This window comes from Drosophila mojavensis, unplaced genomic scaffold, assembly GCF_018153725.1.
Source record: "Drosophila mojavensis isolate 15081-1352.22 unplaced genomic scaffold, ASM1815372v1 contig_74, whole genome shotgun sequence".
NCBI lineage: Eukaryota > Metazoa > Arthropoda > Insecta > Diptera > Drosophilidae > Drosophila > Drosophila mojavensis.
In genome coordinates, this window is record NW_025318899.1 from 4,777,604 (window position 1) to 4,798,271 (window position 20,668).

A 20,668-nucleotide genomic window follows, 5' to 3' on the forward strand; every position below is an offset into this window, starting at 1 on the left:
ATTGTTCAACACTAGAAGAAAGAATATTCTTAAGATGCACACCTTAAACTAAACCATGTTTACTGGACGACGCCAGTGAAAATATCCTCGTTCTATGAAAAAAACTAACACACTTAGAAGGTGACCTATAATCAACAAATAAAACGAACCCTGAAGAATTCCTAAAGTGAGAACTACATGTTTCTTGCTCCACTCCAACTCATCTGCAGCATCTTCTGTGTCCGTTTGGTCATCGTCGGATTGACCTGAAGTCCGGCTCTTTTGCAGAATATCCATGCGCCTCCAATGCTCTAAGACACCGTGCTCATGGAGAGTACTTAAAATATTCTGAAACTTGTAACGAAACGGGGAGCCCATCGGTAGGATATAGGCGCCCGGTAGTGATCTCAGATACTGCTTGACAATATGATAACTGGGACGTCCCACCTCAGAGTTAAAGGTGCGTGCCACGAATTCTTTGGCTATATCACTGCGTATAACAAAGGCTGTTCTCCTGTTCTGCCGGCTTACTTTTAGCACATAGAAGTTCTCGCTATCATTAATTGGATGTATTTTTGTGATTGCCATTAGCTGATTATATTGACGTTCCGGTAGTGAGCGGCGCGCAGCGTCTAGTAGCGCGTTTATACCATGTACTTGTACACCAAGTGTCAAAAACTGATCCACCGTGTCTATCTCCTCCTCAAAACTTGACTGGACAAAAGTACTTTCCAGCTTGCCAAAGTAAATCGTCGTCAACACATAGCTGAATAGGATCCATCCGATGAGAGACATCCGTAGGGAGCTAATTCTCGTAAAATGATCCACAGGTTGGCCTAAATGTGTTTTGAAAAGCATTTCAAAAACGTCGTACCAACGGCAACGTGGCTCTCCTACAATTTTCTCCAAAAACCACTGTAATACAACATTGATCAGAAGAACTGCCAGGAAGCTAGCGAGTAGTAGATGCCACACGGACCTCTGAAAGGCAGTGACAAAGATCCGGAACTCCGGCTGCATTCCCGCTGCAGGCACCACCAAAACGATTTTCAGTCGGGTGTAAGGATACATGTACTCCGCACGAGATACGATACACGGCCTTATTAATCGAAAGTTCATTGCAATATGAGTCTCACCATTTATTATATCCCTAGCGACACCTGTGAAGCTCCCATTGGGCAAGCAACGTCCATAGGAGTCATTATCACTAGGCGTAACATATTTGGCCGTAGCATTTAGTTTTTTCGCTATAAGTCGGGCAACGTTCCCATCAATTGCCTGATAACCCTTGCTCTCAACTGGTTCCAAAGGTAGTGCCCGCAGCGGACTAACGAACATTGAGAAGCGGAGATCAAATCCGTTCAAATTTTTCAACTTATCAACGTAGTAGACATCACTGCCGGAGATCAACTTTGTCAGCTGCAAGCCTTGTTCACCAAACGGTTGGAAATCATAGATAGTGTCTGGTCCGGTAATGGCCAAACCAAAGAGCAACTGCTTACTCCAGCAGCCTTCGAATAGTTCTCTTAGTTGATCCTCGCTTGCCTCGGGCCACACGAACAGATATTTATGGAAATGTCGGCGTTGCTGTCGAGGATTCAGCATGTCCACGATACGACGGACCAGAGGTTGACCTCCGTCGCCTGCAGGAATCAGGAATATATTCATGCTATTTGTCTCTCGAATCGGTTCAACTTCATGAGCCTCCAGGCTTCGCATGCAACTGGGCAACTGAGCTCCAATGCAAAGGTGCAGATCCTGCTCCAACTCCAAATAGGAAACAGAACTAGTAGCGACGCAGGTAACGCAGCGATAGATGTAGGTGATTTGAGCTGTTTCAGTTCTGGCAATTCGACAACTTTTTGCTGCCATATCTTTGGTACTTTGGAGTTCCGAGCTCGAGCAGATGACCAAGCCAAGCAAAAGAGCAAGCACTTTCCACATGTTGATAGTGTCGACTGACCCAAAACAACGAGCAAATCTACAAGGCTATAACATGGAGCTAGGCATCTACCCTTGCGTATACTTAACGCCAATTAGGAATCAGCCGTGTCTTAACAACCATGAATACTTAATGTGGGCGCGATAAAAGTGAATAGCAAGGGCGACTGCGTGCCAATGAGGGGACGGAGGTCGAGTTCTCATTCGCATTTGAATGCACAGTCAGAGTAAATGCATTTCCGCCCAAGTAAATAAACTGAAATAAACGATTACGAAAAGAAAAACAAATAAACGATAGAACGAAGGTCAGCTGGGAAGTGAAAAGTATGTTCGAATTGAATTAACGATGCAAAAGTCTAGGCGAAAAAGCATATTTTCAGATGTGCTCAAAATCAACAACAAAACTATAATAAATAATTTGGAATCGACGCAGAAGAAAAGACCAAAAGGCGTGTTAGGAATTAATCGAATAAAAAAGAAAACGTTCTCCATTGAGAAATGCCAAAAAGTTTATCCATCAACAATTGAGAGCAAATCGTTTCAGCCGTTGACTATTTTGACACTCGTTCAGGAAATCAAAAGGGGTATATTGCTTTATGCGTTTTACAAATTTTTTCGCACTGTAAACAAGTATGTAGCAGTCGGTAGAGCTCGTCCGCAGCATTCTTACTTCTTTTTTTGTTGTTTTGTTTTCTGTCGCTAGACAAATTTAGAATGAATTTCTAAAATTGTTAGCATCCGAAATTGCCTTCAGTGTTGTTGTTATTGTCTCTGTTGTTGCTGTTGTATGTTTTATTTTGAGATCTTGTTGCTATGTTGCAATAATGCCAAAAGCCACAAGCAACTGAATGCGTTACACAAATATTTTTCGACAAGCCCTTGCGATATTTTCTATGGTCTAGAGGCGCCCTTAGAAAAGTCAAGTGAAATTAGAGTAACATGAAAAAAATCTATACTTTAATTCACTTGAAATGCTTAACAAGGCAAAGCTAAACTGCGTAGAATTCCATTAAAGTTTTATTCAATTTAGGCAACCTTGATGAACCCGAAATCTGAAATCGTTTCCCATATCTTTTGCACTTTTAACTAGCCGCACCCAAGCATAATCAACTCATAATGTGAAACCTTCAACTAAACACATATCGAACATCTCGAGTAATATTCAATCACGCTTCGAACACATGTCCATGATAATGCTAGCGATTAATCGTAAATCTTTATATTTGTTCATACTGCCAAATCATTTGAAGACGCACAACACAATTGAATTCATTTTTACACTGTTTTGTCTGTCTTTGGATTTCAACTTTTCTTTTCACAATTTATCTTTGTAAATTTTTTTTTTCAGATTTTTAATTATCGTTTTTAATCAAATGTATTTGGTGTTTGGGCAATTGAAATGCGAACGAAGCATCAAATTATTTTGAATTCTTGATGCTTTATCAATGGAAACGCCACCGAAACGCGACATTAACTAAAATGATCAAGCGCAAAATTTTGTAAGATTGAAAGAATTTTTGTTTGATCGGCTACAGTTGCAAATGAGCGAGAAATGGGGACTCTCTCTCGCACTCAGTGATGCTCTCTATCTCACTCCCTCTCTCGATCATTCTCTTCCTCTCTTTCTTGCTCTCTGCTCGCACTTTTTGGCATATTGCCCATTGCTGGGGGGATTCGCAGACAGGCAGCAGCCAGACAGCCCAAAAAGTTTCGTTTCACAGGGTGCTGCACGGCGGACAGGGTGTCACAGGTAGGCAACTCATTAATACATAGGTGTTTTATATATATATTTTTAAGAATTAGCTTTTGAGTAGAGGGTAGCTATTGCCAAGCGAGGCGTCAGAGACAGAAATCAGCTACTATATATTTAAATTTTTAGCTATATAAAAACCACAGGAAACGCTGCTTGGGTGGCCAAACATCTCAAAAGAAAATCTTATGTCCAATAACCAAGCCAAGTGGCTGTCAAAAATCCACGCCATGCGGGGTCATTAACCTCAAGGGGTACACATTAAATGATAGCACATAGCGGGCTTAACTAACTAACAGATGCCCTATACATAAATATAATTATATACAATATATATATAAGCCAAGTTAGTCTAATTAAATAATGCTGGCAAAAGTTATCAATTAAAATGCAGATATACAAAAATATATTACAAAATTTTTATAATAATAAACTGAATTATATCTATATAATAATAGTAATTATTCATAAATTATTTGCATTTAACAAATTAATACAAAATAAATTACAATATAAGATCAGCTGGCGCCATCTAGCGGCAATACAATGACAAAAGCTTGACAGTGGTTGTTGCACTTGCTAATGCTAAGTCTTAATTTTGGTTGGTGTCTACGCTAAAAATCTTGTGTCGCCCTGTTCAGCAACTTCTACAGCTGCAGCGCTCCAGCTGAATCTCTGCGGACAAGGAGACAGCAAGACGAATAAACAGACAGACAGAGAGATAGAAAAACAGACAGACTGACAGATTCTCTCAAAAATGTCAATAAGGCATATATGGTTGAGCATATGAATAGATTAACCAAAAACAAGGCACATCTGTCTACGCATTTGACGTTGATGCTTTGTCTCTTTAATTATATAAATATCTATATAAATATGTGCATAGCGAACATAAAAGTGGAGCAAAGCTGTCAAACGTTTTGGCAGACGCGATATATATTTTCAAAGAGACGTATAGACTAGAGGATTTGCGTTGATATTAGTGTTGCATATGCTGTCTCCCTCGTGCCTCCCCTGCCTCTGTCCCATCTGCTGCTCAAGTCAAGTCCTCTTCATTTTATTTTATTTATAAACTCATGCGAGTCGTGCCCCAGCCCCATTCAGCGAGGGGTTCCCCCTCCCCCATCCTGTTCCCATTCATGTGTGCTGCTGCGAATTCTATGCCCAAACAACTCAAAGGCATATGCAATTCTAATAAGAATATTATAATTAAGATCTAAAGTAAAATTGTTTTTAAAATGCATTTCTTTAGCTTGCAAATTGGTTAAGCTCATGTAAATGCGATAGTTTAAATATATAATGCTAAATTTCTTATATAGAAAAATATTAAATTTAATTGTGGGTTGAGATAAAGACAGGGCATATATTTACATATACATTTGATATATGAAAGAATTTCAAATTTGTCTGTTTTTAAATCACAGTCTCGGGTTCAATCGAGTTAAGATTGGGGCTAGGTATATTGCCTTATGTCAATTGCGATTTTGATAATGCCTGCCGTTCAAATTAACAATGTGATCAATAATCAAGGTAAAGCCACGCCCACCCAGCGCTGAGCACTTGAGAATTATGAATTAAAAATTGTTGCAGGCCTCAATGCACTTCATGCGATTTCGCTTTCCTAGAAACAGCTGCGCAGATAGTCAGCTCGCATAGCTACGCATCCAGTGGGAATTATCAGAGACGTTTTTCAAGGCACTGCTGGCAATCTAGCCTTTTTACAGACAGATCTAGCCTTTTCTCTGTCTATTTCGCTTTAACTAACTCAAAGGGAAATGCTCGTAACGCATCTCTGTAGTCTGTAATCTAGAATTAATTCAATTTCATGTCTGGGAACGGGAGAGGCAAAAATGTTGCGTCTCAGTCGATTGCTGGCCATATCAAGAGAATCCCAACAAAATCCGCCAAGTCTTCGCACACAGACAGAGATAGAGGGAGAGAGAGAGAGAGAGAGAGAGACAGAGAGATGGTCGACAGCAGATTGCTGCATTGCAAACTGAAGACGAGGAGGAGATGAAGCTTGGAATGCTGCTGCCCGAGCCGTGGGGGCTGCATTTGATATGCCTGCTGTGTTTGACCCATATTGGAATGCGCCTCGTCCGCTTCCTCTGCCTCTATTACCTCTGGAGTCAAACTCAAAACAAACTGCAATAGGGAGAAGGAGCTGCACAAAGGGGGGCGGACGATTGCAGTCACGAATTGTGTGCAGTTTATAAAGAATGTTACAATAAACGCTGAGCTGACTCGCCTCTAAGGGCAGCAAACGGGCGACCAATGTGCGCACAAATCTAACGTCGACTCGCCGCGAACTCCGTCTCTCTCTCCCTCTCCCTCTCTCTCTCTCTCCCTCTCGCTCTCTCTATACCTAGGCCCAGGGGCTCTCAGCACACACACAGCGGCTGAGGTGCTTGAACTTAAGAGCGAGAACTAGGAAGCGACTGCATAACCGACTGCACAATACTCGTTCGAGAACTAAAAGCAACTGAGCTGCAGAACATATCATGTATTCCGATATGCAATAGCTCAAATGAGTAGAACTCAAATATTTTTCGGGCATATCTCTATACCAGATGAAGTAGGAGCTATTTCTTAAATAAAGTACATTAAAATCCGGTTATAACGACACTCAACGGACCGTCATTATGCCTGGATTCTACTGTATATACAGTGCTATTCCAGTTTCTAGAGCTCCAATATTATTTTATATATAATTTATGAACAGTTTTGTAAGCTAAGAACGCCGTAACTCAAATAAATACCGATTTTCCTACATTCCTAGAGATCGTAGATATTGGCATAGCTTGAGTCAACTAAGCTATAATTAGATAGCCTAAAAGAACAGAAAATGATTACAATAGTGTTTTATTTACCAGTCCGTCTAGCTATTTAATTGCCTCATTCACAGCCAAATATGGTCAGCATAGAGTATATCCATCAATTGATTGTCTATTGTAAATGAAAACCTATTAAAGATATAGCATACACGTATGTATATAGACCCTTGATATATACCCATAGACCCTAGATAAGTAGTTTTAGTGTTCTGCTGCATATACATATATAAATACATTCTCAATATCAACTCTACAGAATCTAGCCTTGACTTGATACAGATAAACGTCCACCCGTCTCTTTACTCTCATTGCAACTTCAAGTTTTACTCTTGGTAAACTTATAATAATTTTTAGCTCTATTTCAACTAGTTTCAATAATTTGAAGCCTACCTTCGTTCTCGCTGCGGCGTCGTCGTCTTGGCACACTGTTGTATTTGCTCTGATAATGCTCGTTATCAGACTTCTCTGTGGATTCGTTTTCCTGCTTCTCGTCCTCCGTGTAAACGGGTGAGGAGGGGCCCGACGATGCGCTGGCCTGATCTGGCGAGGCAGAGGTCGCTGAATTGGTGCTGCCGCTCAGTCCATTGCTGTTACCTGTGTAAGGTGCTCCGCCAACAGGTGTATCGATGGAGCCGCGCTTGGCCGCCTGCAGATGGACGCTGTGCGCGCTCATCGAGCTGGTGGGCGAGGCGCAGGATGAGGGCGTCGAGCAAGTGACTGGCACTGCATCCTCAATCAAATCAATGGATTTCTTGCGCGGCTTCTCAGGTGGCACAGGTGCACTTTGCTGTTGCTGCTGCTGCTGCTGCTGCTGCTGTTGGTGCTGCTCCTGTTGCAACAACGCCGAGCGTTGCATGGCCGCCGTCACAGCTGCCGATTTGGCTGGTGGAGGCGGAGGCGCTGCCTCGGCGCATTTGGTAGTCGCTGCGTTGTATTTAACGGGACTTACGTTCTTTGGCTTAACGGCTGGAATGGGCGGCAAGGGGGGCGACTTGACGGGGCTACCAATTTTGCCACTTCGAGGCTTGATCTCTGGTGGAATCGAGGACGGCGGCGGCGTGGCAACGGGCGTAGCTCCAGCAACCACCATCGCATGCTGCCGCAGCTCCGGACTCACCTTGGGTGTCCGCTCCACATCCATAATTAGGCCCGTGCCGGGCACCGTGCGTATGATATCGCAACGATTGAGATCGCTGTGCGTGCGCGTTGTCTTTGTCTTGGTGAAGTGCGAGGTCCACTTCTTTTGCTTCTCGATGAGCTCCCTCGAATTGAATTTGCGTTCGGGCTTCTCTGGCTTATCGCCGCCTGCCCCTCCCACTCCACCGCTGCTGGCGAAGAGTGCACTGACCGAACCACTCGACGGCGGCGTCACAGCCGCTGAGTTCAGCTCCTCCGACTTCAGTCGCGCAAGATTGTGCTGTGGATATTTGGCCACTGGCGTGGGGTCCACAATAAATTTACTGTTATTCAAGCGATCCACACAGTTTTGTGAAATATTGTTGCCCTGATTGAGGCTGGCGCCAGATGGGAATGGCATGCGTCGCTTCGGCGGCGACTGTGAACGGTCCGAGGAGCGCGACGAGGAGCGATCAGAGCCTTCGTACAGATTATCCTCACGTGAATTGCTGCGCATGAGCCGTGAGCTCACGTTCGTATTAGACTCTACGCCCAGCTTCTCGAAGAGCGCGCGAGCATTGTTGAATCTGGCCGAGTGGGATTCGGTGCGCACATTTGATGTTGGATTAGCCGCAGCTGCAGCGGCGGCCGCTGCGTGAGCCGCTGCAACGGCGCTCAGCTGCTCGACCGGCTGAATCTCAATGGGTTTCCGCTGGAATATGTTGGCAATCTGAGAGACTTTCCCAACGGGAGCGGGCGCATGCTGCATGGGCTTCTCCATGGTGGATCTAAAAAGAGGCAATCGAAAATAGCAAATTAGATAATGTTTAAATTGAGCTATGAGTAATTACAGTTATTTTACTATAGATTAGATATACATATGTATATGTAGTAAACATTGCTATATTGGATCTAAAATTTAATGTTCATACTTGGTCTAAAAATAGTAAATGAATAATGTAACCTAGAAACTATGTAGATATAAACTGAAATTAATATTGTAAACAGAAACTTGTCTAAATTGGGTCTAAAAAAATACATATAAAGTCTAAAAAATATGAAATGCTAAAATGCAAAAAGGTAGATAAGAAAATTAACATTGAAATAACTATAAATATTATTTTATTTAACATGATGACTAATATCATGGTTTAGAGAAATAAATAGAAATAAAATAATAAAATAAATAATATTATTGTTTAAAATTGTATATACATATAATTGAATCTACAAATAATTGAAAAAAAATTTGATAATATGGCAAAAGTTAAAATGAAATATATTTACTTCGGCTATGACTAATTAATTGATACCAAAAAATAGTTTGGCTTATGTGACAAAATTGTGAGCGTTACCTGTGCCATTATTGCACCTTTGCTTTAGCTTTCGTTACACTTTTCACTTTCTGCTTTCAATATAATTGAATACTATATTCACTATTGCTATGGGCTTTTCTTTATTAGCCAATTCAGTTTCTCTGGATGGGTCTGATCGACTGCTAAGCACCGCTTGTGAAAGTCTTTGGCAACGTCTACTAGCAAACTAAGCCCAAATGTGTTAAAGATTGCTTAAAAGGCATTGCCAGCTAGCTAAGGTCAAAGAGAGAGAGAGAAAGAGCGAGGCAGAGAGAGGTAGAGCGAACTGAAACAGAAAGAGAGCGAGAGTGTGAGGTGTGTATAGGCAAAAGCAAATATTTTTGCATCGACATTGAAAGCTATTTACTTTTTTTTTTTTTTTTCTGTATATTTTTTTTTTTTTTTTTTTTTTTTTGCCTCCACTGATAGGGTAAAGGTAATTGTTATCGGTACACCCAGCGTATGGGCATTAATTTATAGATGTGCCGAAGCGAGTCTTAGAGTACGCTACAGCGATTGCCAGAGTGTGAGTAATCACTCAAAATAAAAACAAATGAGTATGTGGCGAGCAGTTATCGCTGACTGCCTAATACTTGTTCGCGATCCGTTACATGATGAGGGTCCCAATGTACAGCTTGTCTGGCTTCAATAGCGTCGACAGACAAAGAAACAGAGGGACACCCAACAATGTGTCCATTACACAAAGCCTATATACTCCTTTAACTGCGTGATGAAGTAGCAAATAAAAGAGGTTCATCGAAAGAGTTATCAAATTCGGATTTTCAATAAAAATAAAATGCTGAGCAATCCCATTATACAAGAGCCACAGCAAGCTCTAATTTAAACAAGTTGAGCAAACTAGTTGAGCACAATGCATGATGAATAATGAATAATGAACAATGAATATTGTGTACACAACAAATTGGAGTCACTTGTTTTTGACTTGTATATTTGTTTTATGACAAAATTATCAGAAAGTCAATAAGACTGCAACAATAAATGACGGAGAGAGGCAAACAAATGGCACAGATAGCGGACAGACAGACAGACAGACACGACACGACACGACACAGACACAATGCACGGAATTGTGCACTATATGGAAGCGCAGACAAAGTTGGGCCACATAACTTATTACAATGCAAGAGAACAAAGAAATATAGACCAAAGCACACACACACACACACGCTTACACACACACACACACACATAAAGACACATTGAGACTGACACGAGCAGCGCTGCGTTTATCTAATCTGCAGCTAAAGTTGTTACGGCATTTGCGGCCATGAACAAGATAAAACTAAGCAGAGCTGAGATAAAAATAGTCTGTGATCTGCTTAGACTGACTATATTATATGCTATGCTAGTTAGTACAATGCAGGAAAGCGCGTGATAAGTGATAAGCACAGCTGATAAAACGTGCTGCGGTGGCTGCATTTCAAATATCACGTATACGACGCGTTTGCCACAAGGAAATGCTGCAATGCAAAGAAACGAAACCCAAATAATGGCATTGTCGGTCATTAATATTGAGTCCAATTCAAATATATCAAATTACTCATAATTTGCGCTCAATCAATTGTGGAGCACTGCAATTAACGAGCCATAATAATTTGCAGTAATACTAATACTAATGCTAATGCCAATGCCAAATATTTGCATAAATGTTAATTAGTGAGGGAAACGCTGGAATTGCGCTCGTTAGATTCGACAATGCTCAAGGATAGGCAAAGAAAAGCAGCGCAAAACTTCAAGGCAACACGTGCCGCCATCTCTGACAGCAATTACAAGAAATAACAACAGCAACAGCTACAACAACAACAACAACAACAGCACACAATATCGTATGATATAATTGTGTCAAGCTAAAAGAAAAACAATGTCAACAATGAACAATAGCTCCCAGCTCGCTGTCTGTTAGATTGACGATAGATTGCCACAGGTCCAACAAGCTGTAGGAGCCGTAGGAGCTGTACGAGCGAGCAGTTGCCATAGAGATTGACTGCAATTAGTGAGGTAGCAAAAAGTTAAGCTCCAGTGCTTGCCACAGAAGCAATGCGAGACGTTCGCACGAGAGGGAAACTCGACTTGTGTAAGACGATTGGGAGAACAAGAAGCACCCAAAGAAAATGCGAGTTTCAAGAAAGTCTATATAAATAGAATATATACACTTATTATATATCTATATACGCTTTTATATGGTAAATAGGATTTTATATTATTTATATATTTTCTTGTATTATAAATTTCAACTGTGAATATAGCCTATAGGCTCTAATTGGAATATACACATATATTTATTTATTTTCTATACTATAAATTTCAAGTATATAGTCTATATATCAAATTAGAAATATATCCAAATGCAAGTTGTGTAATGATATAACTATTTTAACGATGTTAACTATCAAAGCAGTCTCTGTATTTATCCAATTGGAATATGTTGCAATGTAAATCAGCAACTAGTATATATCTTTATCTAGTTGGCATTCATAGTATACATAAGAATTTATATTTCTTATTTGGATTACACAAATCAACTACTAAGGTAGTTTATGTACTCGTAATATATCTTTTGTGCTCCAATTGCAAATCTCTAACTAGTCCACATCTAACTCTAATTGACATTCATATTTAACATAAGAATTTATATTTCTTTTCTTTTATTACAACTACATTCCAACTATTCAACGCTCCCAGGATTTCATCAGACTTCATTTGACGTTGGTCTATTGTTTTCTGTGTTACTGATTGCATTCGAGTTTCGAGATACCAACTTAAAAGAATTTTCGCGTAGGCAACGGCAACGGCAAAAACAGCAAAACAATTCACAGAATTCACAATTCAAAAAGTGTTTTTTGATACACAACAAAGACAACAACAACAACAACAACAACAGCAACAGTAACAGCCATGGAATAAACTAGTATGAGTGTTCTAAAAGGGAGTGTCCGACTAATATATACCCTGAACTTTGACACATAATTTAAGGATTTATATTAGAGTCTAGACTGAAACGAGGCTAACTCGAGTCGGTTACTCAGCCAGATTCAGTATATGTATATACATACACTCTCTATATACCTCATCTCTATACTGCTCAATATACCCGAAATTCGCTCTTTCCATGGGTATAGCAAGTTACCTTCGCTGTTGTCGACTGTTCTTGTTCGACAAATTATGCCAATTTAATGGTGGGAAAACGAGTTGGCAAGTCTGTGCAAGTGGGTTCTACTTTGTGGTTTTGGCCACGAGCGGCAATGCGAGGAGTTTGTGTGTCGCGGCCTACAGCCCGTCATGGATGGGGCCAACTTGCCAACTTGCCAATTGAAGTCATTAATCTCGCCTGGCTGGCAGCTGCCAACGCAATATCATAAATATGACCGCAAATCACGAACGAATCAAAGGATGCGACGCTGCTGCCTAATTGAAATAGTCGATGCAATAGAAGGCGTACAACAGATGCCACATGCTGGATAACGTGCAGTAGTCCGACTTATAAAACTGGAATTCATTAGCACAGACACTGTCAGCTATTAACTGTTAACTGTCAACTGTTACTGTTACTGTTAACTGTTTATAAATGCATTAAATAGCAATCGGATTTGATTTGCTTTACAACTTTAACACATTTAAATTTTTTTATTTGATTTTTTTTTAATTTCACAAGAAACAAATAAATAAACAGATATCTCTCTAGACAAGCATCATCTCCCTATTACCTAAACAGTAGTAAACGCCGAGGCCCTTGCCGTCGCCGACTACGCTGATCTTGTTGCTCAGCTTGTTGAAGGCCACGTCCCATAGATTCTTGTTGTGGTTGCACTGAAAGCAGAGCGCGCTCTTTGTCGTCCGTACGTCCCACACCTTGATGGAGCCATCGAAGGCGCCGCTCACGAAACGCAAACCATCCTGCGAGACATCCACCGACATCACAATCGCATCGTGTGCCGGCAGAGTCTCGCGCAGTCTGCCGCTGGGCAAATCAATTAACTTGATCGTCTTATCATCGCAGGCAGCCAAGGCATATCGCATGAGCTGATCGTAGACTAATCGGCGCAGTGGCTTCGTATAGTTGCGACGACGCAGCACTTTCCCCGTGCAGCCATCGATCAGCGTGAAATTGCCCTCGTAGTCGGTGGCGCCCACCAAGCGCTGATCCCCACTGATGGCCAGGCCCAGTATATTCTCGCAGCGATCCGTGTCATAGCTGTACTGTAGTTTACCCAACGTGGTGTCGTACTTAAAAATATGTCCGCTTCCCGAGCCCGCATAGACACAGTCGGGATTGCGACTGAAAGCCGTTGACCAGATATTACTAACGTGACAGTGCGTGACCCGGGGCAAGCGTATGCCGCCCATAACATTCACCAGCATCAAATTGCCGTCCATTGAGACGGCCGAGATGCAATTATTGTCCGAACTCAACGCAACATTGTGTATCCCCATTCCGGGCAACTGATGGCTGCACTCATGCGGAAAGGCATTGCCCTCGGTGGGCGAAATGTGAACAATCTTGAGTTGTGGCTTATTGCCGCCCGTAATGATAAACTCCTTGGGCTTGCCGTTGCCTTGTGGTAGTCCCTCAACATTCTTTGCACTACAATTGTCATTAGGCTGGCGCTTGAGCAAGCCCCAAGCACAGCACCACACTCTGTTCTCTGGCTGCTTATCGTTGTTTTTTGTTTGTTCCATGTGGGTTTGAATTTCGTTTCACTTACTGTCTACTTTCTGGTTGTGCTGTTGTTTTCTAATTGTTGACTGGTTTGTTTGCCTTATCACTACTTAATAACGCCTGCCTAGATATTGAGAATAAATGTGAAATAACACTAAGATCAAGCGAGATGATGATACTAGCAGAAGCCTTTGACTACGTCTCCTTTCTAGACATGAAGAGAATGCTAATAAAGCCTTGTCTTGGCTAGACATATTGAAATCAAAAAAACTTAATAATGAAACAGGCTTATTGATTTTCATTTCCTGCTCTTCGATAAGGCATTCAAATTGCAAATTCCTGTGCCAAGGCACGCCCTCAAGTCATTTTTCAGACTTATAGAACTCAATCAAAGATCTATATTAATGAATTCTCATTTCGACTTGCCTCTCTGTCTTATCTTAGCTAATCTTTATGCTTGCAAACTTGCTTACCTGTCTTAGTTTCCTTGTCCTAAGTTTGTTGGCTGTAGTTTTTAGCTTTGGAATTGACTTTTTTTTTTTTTTTTTTTTTTTTTTTTTTTGGGGCAGCTAAGCGCTAACTACCGTCGAAAGTTTTGGCATTGCAATTGTGTTTGGCTGTGTTAATTCCAGGTGTTGATAGTTGTTGCTACTGCTGTCGTTGGTGCTGCCCACCTACTCCTCTCAACTGATGGCACTCAAGCGTGGAGAGCGTCGTTTTCGTTGTTGTTGTTGTTGTTCTTTCGTATTTTTTGCTGTTTGCTAATCAAGCAACCGCCGTGCCAAGCATTTTGTTTGTAGTAAATGCAAATTTCTGCAAAAAAAAAAAAATCAGAAAAAAAGATACAAAATTAAATTTTTGCTTGCAGTTGAAGAAAACTTAGCTCGCGGTTCATTGAACCTCGCCTAGCTGAAAACGAACTCTCAACAGAATTGCCACATTATTTCTGTGCGCCTATCGAAGCAACACCAAAAAAGGCAGTCAAAATGAGTTGGTTTTTTTGTTTTTATTTTATTTTATTTTATTTTTTTGGCTCATTCGTCTTGACTTGGCTCTTAAAGTATTCCAAACGGAAGCCATTAGTTCCATTTGTTCAAGTCGCGTTGCTTTGGCTCTATGAAGCAACGCGATCAGAGGTTGAATGCTCAAGGCGGCGCCCACAGAGACCCACAGAGACCCACAGCGGCGAGAGAGAAAGTGCTGCAAATTTTTATACAAAACGCGTTGACGCCTCAACTGAAAGCCTTCCAATAAGAAAAATAATAGCAACAAATAAGTAAAGAGAAACAAAAATAATAGCAACAAATGGCCACAAATTCCAATAGCCTTCAGAAATGAAAACAAAAGTCAATACACTAACATTGAGGAAGTCGCATGAATTTCGGCTTAACTATAAGCATTATTTTAGTGATATATATATGATGTATAGAAACTCTGCTCTGATTAGAGTTGGTAGAGTTAGCGTTACCGAGCTCCAAAACCTGTCTTGGCATCATCTTCCGTTTTTAGTTTCGTCTTGCTATCTACAGACAGCACCATAAAAGGTCAGGAACAAGCTGTTCGCTTGGGTCAACTGGCGATGCCATAAAAAGACAACGTGACCATGTGGCCAACAACTAGAACAGAACTAAAGAGCCAAGAAGCGACAGAAGAGCCACACACATAGCACACCTGAACATGAAATGCTCAATGTAATTTACAAGATTTATCAGTCGGAAGGCCCTATCGTATCGTCGCAAGTGGAGTCAACCCCGAATTACATACTTTTTTATGGCCATTATAAAAAACAGCGAGAAACTTCAACATGTTTGCCTAGTGCAAAGCAAAGCGAAGACAACAGAAAAACAAAATACATCAAAAGTAGACATTTCCAAATCCCACACTCAATGAATTCGCCAGCGGCCTTCATGTGAAACTCTTCAGCGAATTGCCCAGAGTTAGTTTTATATCATCGAATCATCAGCAATAGCAACAACATTTCGATTGTAACCCATAATACAAAGCAATCAACACATTATGTTGCGTCGCAATGTCATTTAGCGTATCTGTGTTGCAATCAAACACCAAAGCGGGTCAACAGAGTGGAAAGGCGTTCTCTTTACCTTATAGACAATGATTAGACATTTGCTTAAAAGGCAATTATTATGTTGTTGATTCTGAGTGATTAACAGCTTAATTACCATCTATTAGAATTGATTATGATTTTATATCTAGAATTCAGTCTACAGTCTAATGAACTTGATCTACTTTTGCAGAACATATTTCATTAACTCATATCGTTCATCATCTAATTCTCTCTCTCTCTGTCTCTCTCTCTGTCTCTCTCTCTTTCCGTCTCTCTCTCTTTTTCTGGCTATCATATTTCGTTTGTCTTCTACCACATGCTGCACACCTGAACGAGCTCACGATATTTCACATTAATTACACCGTTTAGACCGCGCTGCATACATATATCTATTTGAGGTTTTATCATAACATAAATTGGCTGCGCGCTGTACCATGTAAACGTTTTACTAAATGTGGGCGTGGCAGCATTTTCATTTAAATTAACTGTGAATAGTTAAATAATGAACTACAAATTGGTTTGTAAATTAAGAAAAGTAATACAATTAATATATTATAGAAGAGCTAAAAATTAATGGAAATTTCCAATTGATTTAGAATTTCTAAATAGATATATTTTTAATATATTTTTCTTCAAAGTACCCTAGTTTTTAATGGAAATGAGCTAACAATTTCTCATTAACTTATAAATTTCTATATAATATAATTTGTTTTTACTTGAGGTTTTTTTTCCTAATTGCAAGCCTCACGGCTAAGACTAAATGGAATGTGAGTAACATTAAAAATTTGCTTAGTTAAGTATTACTGCACGACTTCTCTACTTAAATGCCGACTTAGACCTAGTTGACTTGCGGCTTCAATGGCGGTTCAGCCGTTCAGTTGAGTTGCATGGCTGGCAATGAACCTGACACTAATAGGACTTCTTCCACCGCTTTCTGTTGGCTCCCCTGGGAGCGCCGGCCACGAAAGCGGACACAAGAAGGAGCTTCAGTTGAGCTCGGCCAGACAAGTCAATCGACTTTGCAAAAATGCGGATATACGCTTTCCAACCAACAGATCCGTCACTGACAATCGATTATCGACGCTCTGAGATTTTTATGCTCGTTCAGAAAGTGAAAGGAGTATATTAATTTTAAGGCAATGCTCAAATTATTCTCTGTCTACTCTGGATTAAGTTAGAAAATGTGAGACTCCATATAGAACATATATAAATTTACATTATCTTTCCTTAGACTATGAATGAGTATACTTCAGTCGTGTAGGCCCGACTGCAATGCTTTTTCATATTAGATTCATCAGAAGAATTAACAAAGGAATGCGAAAATGGATTGAAATCTGTATCAATTATCATTCAGGAATGCGAAAATGGATTGAAATCTGTATCAATTATCATTCAGGTATTCCGTTATCATCTTTAAACACTCTACACCGCCCCAGATCCGATTAACTGTATGAAACTATATATATTACTAAGCCGGATCATATTTGGTAACAATTTAAAATCGAAAGCGAAAAGTGGCCAACTCAAGCCGTGCCGAGAGGCGACAGTTGACAGCTGACAGTTGACAGAGTTGAGAGTCGAGAGTCGCTTCCACTCTCTGCTCTATCCGAAGTGAGAGCGTGACAATGTCGAAAAGCAATTTTAAGCAAATTACATTAAAGCATTTATATTCGATTGATACGCTGCGAGCAGCAATCAAGAATAACAACATTAAAAAACAACGAAAATCACGAAAAAATTAAAAATCAATATTTTCTCATCTTCTCGTTTACTGTGGCAAATTGCAATTTGATTTGGGAATCGATTATAAGAACATAAATCCATCTTGTTAGTTTGTAATTGCTCGAACGGGTTGAAAATAACTTTGGCCAACGGGGAACTCAACTAACCTTAAAATATCTGTATCAATAATGGTAATACTCATTCATGAGCTGAAAGGAGTATATTAGCTTTATGGAATGAATATGTTCCAATATATAGCTAGACTCATTTAGTTTTGAGTCCATATACCTCCTTGAAGTTACATCATTATATTATCTGACTAGTATTTAGTGTTCATTCTATTAGGGAACTTTACAAAAACTATATATACGCCAAACTATTTTTACAGGGTATACAGAAATTCAAACGGTAGCCGCGTGATAGCCACGATGTCTGCCTTGGCTGACAATCACAATCAATTTTAGATTCCATGACTCAGACAGCTGTCGTACGCCTCTACCTTATCAATAATATATATATAGTCCAAGTTCATAGTAATAGAAATTAATCTTCCTAGTTTTCGGTGCTTGTTAATTAGCTTGTCAACAAACAAAGAGCTATTGAGAGTCTAATCAGTGCTAAAAATCATTCTCTATGCAACGAAGCTGTGCAAAGCGTGAATCTTCGCTTGCAATTAAAATAATTATACAATTAAATTAAGTCGTAATTGTTAAAGATATAATACAAAGAGAGAGAGAGAGAGAGAGAGAGAGAGAGAGAGAGAGAGAGAGAGAGAGAGAGAGAGAGAGAGAGAGAGAGCAGCAGAGAAAGGGGGGAGATTCAGTTGAATGAAACATGATTTTTTCTCAGTGTAAGCATATAAATTGCCTTTAAGTCTTTGTGGATGCTGGCGAACGTGCCAAATGCAGTGCAGCCGGAGGAGTTATAGGTGGAGGGATGGAGGATGGCGAGTGCAAAGTTGAGTCAACCTTAAGCACACACACACACACACACTTCACACTTTACGCTATTCGTCCGCTGCGTTTTACTGTACTTTGCCGAAGCTGCACTAAACTTAAAAAACGCACGAAGTGCATACAAAAAATGCAAAGGGAAGCCAAGCCAAGAAGAAACAACCCTTAGAAATGCAAAAGTTAAGACGGGATGCACAGCATGGCAAAGAAAAGAAAACAAAGAAAGGAAAACAACAAGCAAAGAAAAGCAAAGCACGTTGAAAGCAACTCGGCAAATGTTGAAAAATCGAACAACGTAGCAACTACAATGGTAGTAAGGTAGACAAAGTTTAACAGCAACACAATGCCCTCCCATCTAGCACCGCCCACAGCCCACCGCCCACCGCAGAGCGCCCCCTTGCGGGATTCCGAATCCACTCATGCCCAACCATGCGCAACGGAATGTCATGAGCAACGTTTTTTGTCATTATGTAACCGGCGAAGCGCTCCAGGCGAGTCTACTCCAGCGACAAACCTTCTCTCCTGCACAGCCTCTCGCTCTCTCACTGTCTCTCTCTCTCTCTCTCTCTCTCTCTCTGTCTTTGTCTTTTAGTTCTGTTTGTCGCTCTCTCTTTCTCTCGCTCTGTTTGTTGCATTTAATATATGAAATTCAATAAAGCAAAAGCTCTGTGTGAACTTCCCGGAACATTGCCTAGGCTCACATCCAGACACGCACTTTGCACCCTTTTGAACTGATAAATTTGCACACATCAGTTGGCCAACTGCCAAATGGGGCTAATAAATGAAAGCAAGGCAATCGAACGCACACCTCACAATTAACTGGTCAACCGAATCTAATATAGGCAATTTTCAACAATTTTTGGGTTAAAGCCATTAAATATGAAAAAGGGTTTGCCGCCCCAAATTCTGAGGCTTTTCCTGTCCTGTCCTGAATTAGCTTAGGTAGTCTAATAAATTAAATGATTATCGATTGGCTGAGTGAGTATATGCTTTGTGTCCTCTAACATAATTTGTATTTATTAATCTATTTATAATTTTGAGGGAGACAGATAGGGTCAGCCCACCTTAAATTAGGTGTTTATTCTATTTTAACTTAAAATATATGAGTATTAATTTGTGTTATTTATTTTTACTTTTTTTATACATTTTTTTTTTTTTTTTTTTTTTGTAATATCCTACATTAGCTCTATTTCCCCAGTCATATCCTCACTTTTTAAGTGCAGCAGCACTTACACACTCAGGAAACTATTTTCTCATAGAGCACATCACTTAGGGCGCGCATTATGCAATTGCATTGTTGTCTGTCCCCTTCCACTCTTCCGCCCCTTAATTGTGTGGGCATGGCAGCATTCAAGAAATGCCACACAGCAAAAGAACACAGAATAAGCAACTTATTCTCGCCAGTTGGCAATTGTTTCAACAGCTGCTGCTGCTGCTGCTGCTGATGCCACAGTTGCTTAATCTTGCCTCATTCAATTTCAATGGGCGACTGCAAAAAGTGGACAGTAGTGCATTGTCTAAGCACAGCATCAAGAAAGGTTGAAGCACTCGAAACAGCCGTTACATGCTAGCAAGAGCGAGTAGGCACCTCTACCCCAACACCTGGCCCCATGTCCCATGCCCCTGCCCTTGTCGTTAGCCCCGCAGGGTCAGCCAAGTGAACGATTGCATGCCCTACCCACAACAATTTATTATTATTATTTTTTTTTTATATACAACAAAATTATTAACCCGATTTGTAGACTTTTGCACAAAACCGTTATCTCTGATTAAGTCAATATTTGTCGACTTTTGTTGACAATGGAAAAACTATTGTCTAGCTTATATGGGCGGGCAACGATTTCCTACCAACATTCAAACTAATTGAAATTTATTTGATTACCCGCCGAAACGAGTTTTCAATTTGTATCAGTGTAAGTCACAGTACAATATGTCCTCGTTCTCTTTCCTTAAGTTAGTCAATTTCCATCTGTCTTCTATCACATCTTCTTCTATATTCTATTCCATGCAGAGATCTGATATGACAAAACTATGTACATCTTTTCTTTCTTTACTTACTTCTATCTGCTCTTATCCGTCATCTATAATTTTTCTTGAATTCTCTATCTTCTTCTTTCTCCTATTCATCGAAATATCTCTGCTAAATTTACGAAATTTGTGGTGTATTAATTTTATTTATTTATGCAAAAGCCAAGTTTATATTTGCATTTTTTCCAGCGTTTTCGGGCACGCGTTAATTAAGAGTAATTTGCAATTAGTTGTGAGTCGCATTTGA

The 20,668-nt window shown here is 40.3% G+C and overlaps 3 protein-coding genes across 17 annotated transcripts in view; all 3 read right to left on the bottom strand.

The window, feature by feature from the left end:
• The window catches only part of LOC6581437, a 40,167-nt gene that overhangs the window by 17,147 nt on the left and 2,352 nt on the right, over positions 1-20,668 (bottom strand). For all 15 annotated transcript variants that reach the window (XM_015161841.3, XM_044010257.1, XM_044010260.1 and 12 more), the window contains exons 2-3: positions 14,127-14,466; positions 6,895-8,408 (exon numbers count right to left, since the gene is read on the bottom strand). In XM_015161841.3, coding sequence (XP_015017327.1) covers positions 6,895-8,401 — 1,507 coding nt within the window. In that variant the 5' untranslated portion in view covers positions 8,402-8,408; positions 14,127-14,466. The remainder of the gene's footprint in view (positions 1-6,894; positions 8,409-14,126; positions 14,467-20,668) is intronic.
• On the bottom strand, positions 24-1,689 carry LOC116804361. The gene has a single exon (XM_032731440.2). It carries the CDS (start codon positions 1,645-1,647, stop codon positions 49-51), a length of 1,599 nt encoding a protein of 532 aa, XP_032587331.2. The 5' UTR covers positions 1,648-1,689; the 3' UTR covers positions 24-48.
• On the bottom strand, positions 12,675-13,673 carry LOC6581438 (WD repeat-containing protein 61). The gene has a single exon (XM_002007132.1). It carries the CDS (start codon positions 13,671-13,673, stop codon positions 12,675-12,677), a length of 999 nt encoding a protein of 332 aa, XP_002007168.1.

What these genes read in the sequence shown, in the direction of transcription:
- LOC116804361 (XM_032731440.2), bottom strand. Translation starts at nt 1,647, where the DNA reads ATGAATATATTCCTGATTCCTGCAGGCGACGGAGGTCAACCTCTGGTC.
- LOC6581438 (XM_002007132.1), bottom strand. Translation starts at nt 13,673, where the DNA reads ATGGAACAAACAAAAAACAACGATAAGCAGCCAGAGAACAGAGTGTGG.